The sequence below is a fragment of the Strix uralensis genome, chromosome 7, assembly GCF_047716275.1.
Source record: "Strix uralensis isolate ZFMK-TIS-50842 chromosome 7, bStrUra1, whole genome shotgun sequence".
Classification (NCBI taxonomy): Eukaryota; Metazoa; Chordata; class Aves; order Strigiformes; family Strigidae; genus Strix; species Strix uralensis.
Window position 1 is genome coordinate 37,899,369 of NC_133978.1, and position 6,990 is coordinate 37,906,358.

General features: G+C 42.8%; 1 protein-coding gene across 4 annotated transcripts in view; it reads right to left on the minus strand.

Annotated features, from left to right (window-relative positions):
- The window catches only part of C7H10orf88 (chromosome 7 C10orf88 homolog), a 37,720-nt gene extending 32,051 nt beyond the window's left edge, over nt 1-5,669 (minus strand). For 3 of the 4 annotated variants that reach the window (XR_012629737.1, XM_074875479.1, XM_074875478.1), the window contains exons 1-6: nt 5,407-5,669; nt 5,012-5,215; nt 3,790-3,862; nt 3,003-3,209; nt 1,688-2,157; nt 447-700 (exon numbers count right to left, since the gene is read on the minus strand). Coding sequence is in view for 3 of the 4 variants with exons in the window: in XM_074875479.1 (XP_074731580.1) it covers nt 472-700; nt 1,688-2,157; nt 3,003-3,209; nt 3,790-3,862; nt 5,012-5,215; nt 5,407-5,600 (1,377 nt within the window). In the remaining variant the exon portion in view is untranslated. Of the gene's footprint in view, nt 1-155; nt 701-1,687; nt 2,158-3,002; nt 3,210-3,789; nt 3,863-5,011; nt 5,216-5,406 lie in introns of those variants that run through there. The other variant, XM_074875477.1, reaches the window with a different exon arrangement.
- Nucleotides 5,670-6,990: the final 1,321 nt, after the last annotated feature.

Here is a 6,990-nt window from a genome sequence, read left to right on the forward strand (position 1 = left end):
TCCTCTTATAGATGGGAGTATTAAACATCTTTAACAGGAGTGCCATTAAGATAAACCAAAAGCACAAAGAAACTACATTCTGTTCTACTGGTAACACGTTACACATCAAAAATCAAGACAACAAAAAAGTGAAATGATTACATGTAGTAAAAAGATAAGCTGTAATTCAGTTTATTTAGAGTACTTCATTGTTCAAATTGAAATTTGGGAACTGTTTCATACGGCTTCTTAGCAATGCCCTTTAAATAAATAAGCCACAAAGGACATACAAAATTCTTGTATTTAGGAAAACATACACATTCTTAAGATCTTTCATAAAACAACTGTGTACAATGCAGATAGAATTACAGTAACAAAATGCAAGTCAACAACACTGAGGTTTTTTACAGTTATAACTCCATAAATACTAAGCTTTGTAAAGTATAATTGCCCTTAAAAGTACTTACGTTGAAGTCCTATATCTATATACATCTATCTCTCTCCATTAGAGAACCCTTCGTTAGAATCATAGCGTGCTTGTGAAATTTTGGTTGGCTTTGAGTTCTGAACCAAGTCCATTAAGAGAACCATTTTATTATCTATATGTGTCTGAAGAGCCTGAATTTGGCAATCAATATAGTCCATTAGTTTTCTCTCCATCAGATCCATATTTTTTGAGATGATCTTTTCCAAATAGGAGCAAATTGGCTGTTGTTCTACTCTGTGAAAAGAGCAAATAAAAGAATAAGTACAACCTATTTCTTAATGACAAGGGGCAATAGAGATGATCTGGGCAGCTGAACTTCTTTTAAATGTAAAAATCTCATTATTAGACAATAAACCTTGGAAGGTATTAGGTTTTTAAGCATAAGTGAAATACCTTGCCTGTCTACCACATTTTAAATCTCAAAAATTTTTTAAGAACATGTTACAGCATATAGTCATTATCTTTCAGCCTGATTTTTCCAAAGGCTCAGTTTTGCATTAGACAGCTTTAGCTACATGTAACAAAACCCACACAACTCAACTGTATGCACAGAGTTCAAATTCTGTCAGTACAGCAGACTTCATTCTTCTCAGCTAAAGCATTTCAAGAGTTATACAAACTATGTTATTCTTTATTTTCACATCTGGAGGCTCTGTTAGAACCCAGATTCCTACGCAACATTCCCACATCTCACCATTTCCACTACTGTTACTTAGGTATCAAACTACTACTACTACCATGAAGTCTGCATTGTAAATGCCAAATGAGGAGGGACAGGAAAGATTGGTGGGATGAAATACACTAAGTACAGTAGAAAGATTGTGGCACGTAGTGTGAAAAGAAGAGATAAAAATTTAGGAGGTAGAAGTAGTCAAAATGAAAATGTAGTAACAGATGAGAAACACAAACAATGTGTATGAGTTGTAGAAAGAACAAACTTTTTTTTGAAATCATAAAAGGTGAAACAGAGGCAAAAGACACAGTTTAGTAACAACAAATGATGTGATTTCTTCTAAAAAAAAAACTCCTATACTCAAGCATTTCATCTGAAAAATTAATTCTAATCGTGTTCATTGCCACACAGTCTTCGACACCACATATTTTAAGATTCACTATTGCTGTTAAGAGAATAAAATGCTTACATTACGTATCTTATTTTTTAAATTTGTCAATAAATGCAGTCAAACTACTAGTTTAATAAGTGTACCAAACTGAACTTACCCAACACACTGAATGCCTTCCTCCTTAGTCACTGCATTTTTACCATAACGCCTACTGCCATCTTTTAGCCGAAGATGATTTACCTGACTACATAAGTTTCGAAGAAAAGGAAGAAGCACCTGTGGATTATCTATGTTTGGGGTTTCGCTCACTTGTTCCTGTATATGCAAAGATCCCACGACTTTAAAATCATTTCTGAGGTCAACTGTATTTTGCTGGGTAGTAAGTCTTTCAGACTCAGAAGTATTGCCTCTTTCAGGTACCTGTGCGTTCAGATCATGACTTATTTTTAAGTCTTCATATACTGTTTCACTTGTTAAATGATTTTTAACAGGCAAAGGTTCACTGGCTGATTGATCTAGTGATGTCTGAACAGCTGCACTGCACAATCCATCTACTGCATGGTCACCCCCAAAGTCTGAATTTTTCCCAAAGATCCAATTAAGTTTGTCTCCAAGAGGTAAACTGTTCTGATGGAAAGAAAAACAATACAATTAATATTTAAGTATTAAAATATACTGGAAATTATACAATAATAATAGATACTTTATAACTCAGAATTCTACAAGTGTGGTGTAAAGATTTTAAAAGTAGTTCTGAATTATATTCTTATGGAAAAGCACAGGAAAATATTTTCCCTGTACATATTATGTGTTAATTATCTTGTCAGTCTCCAAGTAACAAAACAGTTTTATTGACTTCATTTTTACCATGCTACGTCCCCAAGACTGAACGTTATTAACATCAGATGGACTCAGGATTCTGTTGGAATAGCCTACTTTGAAGGATTAGGATCTAAATAAATGCTCTGTAAGAGCATGTTCCCTTTAGTTGAAGAATGGTCAGTGTTAGGTTAATGGTTGGACTAGATGATCTTCAAGGGCTTTTCCAACCTAGATGATTCTGTGATTCTGTGAAGTTGACATGCTTTTAATAACCACAAAGGAAACAAACCAGCCCATCTACCTACACACCAAACATTACAGGGAACACGCCCACCATCCTTGACAAGCAGTGACAGCGGAAACGAACAGAAGGAGTAGGGTAGCAGTGAAGTTTAAAATGATGACAATACAGAGTTCTTAACTCTGGATTTGGCATATGCACAGTGATTCCTCGAGTACACCATCTTTATTCATTGTGCTCATTTAAGGGTGCAAGTAGCTAAACCAGCATTAAAATGGCAGAAAGTGTGGCTTAAAAAAAGCTCATCAAAAATCTTTTTCACTAAATCAGTTTAGAACATGCCTGACTTACAGAAAATGAGGTCACAGATCAGTACTATTTATGTTTACGGAAAAGCACAGTGACTTACTTTCTGCTGACATCGGACCATGTCCATGAGTTGCTGAGCACCTGGAGACAACTTAGATCCCATAGATTCCATTATAGTTTGCACTCTGTCTAGATCTATGCTTGAGCCTAGTAGAGGAAAATCAGTTGCTAGCTTTGCAGACACTGTTTTCACTTGTACAATTATTTTACTGATGAGTACTCTTTGTTTCTCACCAATGGAGAGCAGCTATTGCAAGAACGAAAAAAAAAAAACTTTGATTAGGAAGAAAATAGTTTCATGTTTTCTTTGTATGTATGGGACAATGCGTTATTCTAGTCTTGGGAAAAACAATGCTGAACTCTTTTCCAGAGAAATTAAGCAGATTTCTCCTTTCTATTACTCTTTGGAAAATTCTGACTGGAACAGAGGTGCTTACATGAGCCAAAAATAAATAAGGCTTTGATCGTCTAAGCACTTAAGAGCAGTGGCCATACCGATTTTCATGAGGTTATTTAACCACATCAGAGTTGACAGTTCTAACTACACAGCAACCATTGATTATCTGCAGTTTATCTGGTTTACGAAATTTTTTCCCCCCTCTAAGACTATATTATCTCTCTTATATAAAGTCTTCATAAAAAGAAAACGGATACAAATTTAGAAGAACTCTGCCATCAAGACAAAGTACCATCTAACAGATTTTTAAGTGATTACATGAAGTGATGAAGTGTATAAAAACAATAATTTGACTAAGAGCAACGCAATTTAGTCAATTAAGTGATTAAAAAGGCAGGGAAAAATAAAACAATTCTGTTCAACTCCCTACCTTAATTCTACAGGAGGCTGCAGGGCATTCGAACTTAAGGTACTTTTTGTATAAAGTCACCTGTTCAGTTTCGCTAGAAAAATAAAATAAAAGACTTGTGACATCACTATATGAAGTACTTTAGTAGAAATACTCTATATCAGTAAATATTGCAATAAGAAACAAGGCTGACTGGAACATATTTCTAATGTGGTATAGCAGTTTTAATGCTTGTATTGAATCTTATCAGATACGTATGTAAAAAAGGATTTGTATGTGTACACACAGTATCTACTAGAGAAGCTTTTGATGTTCGGTACATTATTCACACAGTAAATATTTAGGTAAGAAACAAGACTGACTGGAAGATATTTCCAATGTGGTATGCAGCTTTAAGGCTTATATTGAATCTCATCGGATACATATGTAAGAAAGGATTTGTACACATACATACATTATCTACTAGAGAAGCTTTTGAGGTTCTGAACGTTATTCACACATCTTGCCTGAGGCTCTGAGTCAGCTGTTTTAATTCAGCTAATTAAGCAGCAGATGTGCCACGTAATGACTTAAAAACAAAAGAGAAGACCTTGCTTTAATTCCCCTAGCAAAGTACAGAAGGAAGTATTGGAAGGGGAAAACAAATCCTTATTTTCTCTCTTGTTCTTAAAAGTGTGAGATGACTAAGTACCAAAGAGACAACAGATCTTTCGGTAAAGATCAGCTAAAAGAGATCTGTTGAAGAAGAACAGCAGTTCTGCTGCCCAGAAAGATCAAACAATACAGAAAAGTTACAGCTGCCTTAACTTCTCTGTAGTCTTACACAACAGAACTTCAGAGTAGCACTTTGTAACTTACTGAATTAAACGCTTCACTAATTACAAAAGAACAAGTAACTAGCATAACTGCAGCCTTATTATCTTCATCGGAGAGGCAGGTTTTGTGCACGCCAGCAGTAACTGTGAGGGTACACCAGGGCTATCCCAGGAGACTGCAGGGCCTATGACCATTCCCCCAGTTTTGCACAGACCTTCAAGAAAGGCCAAACCGGGTGGCTTCCGTGGGGCAGGCGTCAGGTCTCTACTAGTAGCAGCACCTCACAGATACACAGAGAACGACGCTGCCAGCAAGAGAAGGGCCTGACGGTGTTGGGGACCCAGTCGCACCCCCCCGCCCCCCACCCCGACACCCGCCGCGGGGCGACGTCCGCCTCCCGCTCCAGGCACCCCCCGCGGCCACTCACCCCGGGGAGCGGGCGGCGCCCAGGCTCTCGCCCCGGCCGGTGCCGCAGTACTCCTCGCCCACGTACACCTCCATGTTCCGGGCCTCGCTCAGGATCCCGACGGAGACCATCTCCCCGGCGGCGGGCGGCCGGCACTCCAGCTGCAGCACGCAGGGCTCCTCGCTCCCGTCGCCCGTCCGCCTCTCCACAACGACGGCCTCGGTGCTACGGGAGGGACCGGGGGAAGCGCCACGGCCGCGATGCCCCGCCAGGCCCGCTCCCGCCCCGCCGCCACCCGCCCAGGCCCAGCCCAGCGTCCCTTCACGCCGCCCGCCTGGCCGCAGCCGCTGAGGGGCGGACGGTCCCCAAGGGCGGCGGACAGTCCGTCCCCCCCTCCCCTCCTCCGCCGCCCTCACCTGGTCTCCCCACCGCCCGCGTCCCGCCGCAGGCAGAGCGCCCGGGCCAGGCCGTCCGGCGGCGCGCAGGACCAGGAGCACCCCACCGCCACACAGCACGGCTCCCGACGGCCGCCCGACGGCTCCGCCGCCGCCGCCGCCACCTCCTCCTCCTCCTCCTCCTCCTCCTCCGCGGCCGCACAGCCGCTTGCCATCGCAACACCGCGGGCGGAACCGAGCGGCGGCGGCAGCACTGGCCCCCCCCGGCGACGGACGGGCGGGCGGGCCGCGCCTGCGCAAAGAGGCCTCCGCGCATGCGCGGTTGGGGCGGCGCGGCGGGAACCCTCCCTGAGGTACCGGCAGCGCCGCGGCCCTGAGGCGGGAACGGGTCAGGGCGTCTCAGGGCTGTTAAACGGGTGTTCTGCCCCCAGCCCGCCTGCTCGGCCCCAGCCCGGCCCCCGGGGCTCCCCTCGCTGGCCCTGCGTCCCGCCTCCCTCCGGGGAGCAAGGGCTGACACGGAGGGGAGAGGCGGGTTGTGGGCGGGCTCGTCTCTGCGCGCCAGCTGTTTGAAATAACACCCACCATAGGGTAAATGCCAGTTATTAGTCCTTTTTCTAATAAAATAAAGCTTTCTCGCCGAGATGGAAAACCCTTAAAAGCACGTCAGTGCCACGGGACTTGACAGGATAGCAAAATTCGGAGCAACGGAATTCTCTCTTCCAAGTTGCATGCTAATAGTGTACCACATAGGAGAGAGGCCATAAATAAAAGATTGGGTTCATTTAATTTTCAGTAGGATCCTGGCTTCTGGAGTCGGGGAAAGCTGCTCCTGACGCTGCGGAACAGACACAAACCCAGGCAACGCGGATATCGGGTTCTTCGGCTCGGTGCTCACCTGGGGAACCGTAACTAGGTCTGTCAAAATGGGAAGATGGACTTGAACAGGCTTTGTACGAGCTAATATTACAAATGTAGTTGGCATCTCTGCTTTTTTTTTCACTTAAGCCATTGTTTTATGTGACTTACTAGCAATAGGAAAACAGATTTGCTCTGGTTTAATGAACTGATTAATTAAAATTCATTAATGTAAATGTTTTAGCGTGAAAACTGTGTTGTCTCAGGCTCCTTTTTGAGTTTCTTACCGTGCTTGATACTTCTGAAATGCATTGCAAATTCAGCCAGTTTTAGAAGCATTTATCGTCTGGTGTTGGTGACACTGTGGTTGCATGATGCCTTGGAAGATTATTCTGATCCTGGAAGAGTGATGAGCTGCACAAAATTACAGAGTTTTGGTGAGAATTATCTTTAAAGTAGCAGGGAGTGGGTAAAATCCCTGGTTTGGGGATTTCCATGTGTTTGTGGCATTTCCGTGTGTTCATATGCATTTTATTTTTGATATCTTTAAAGATGAAAAAATGGAAAACAACAAGCTGAAATTTCAGGGAGTGCTTTATACTAGAGCTTTTTACAGAGCTGACGATAGCCAATATAAACATCCTAAGCGTCGTATCCATTGGTAGCAATGTTTTGTTTCTAATCTTATATGATCTCACTGTGGTTTCAAAGTCCTTTAGAATAAACCAGTTTGATCCTGGCCTGGGTTTG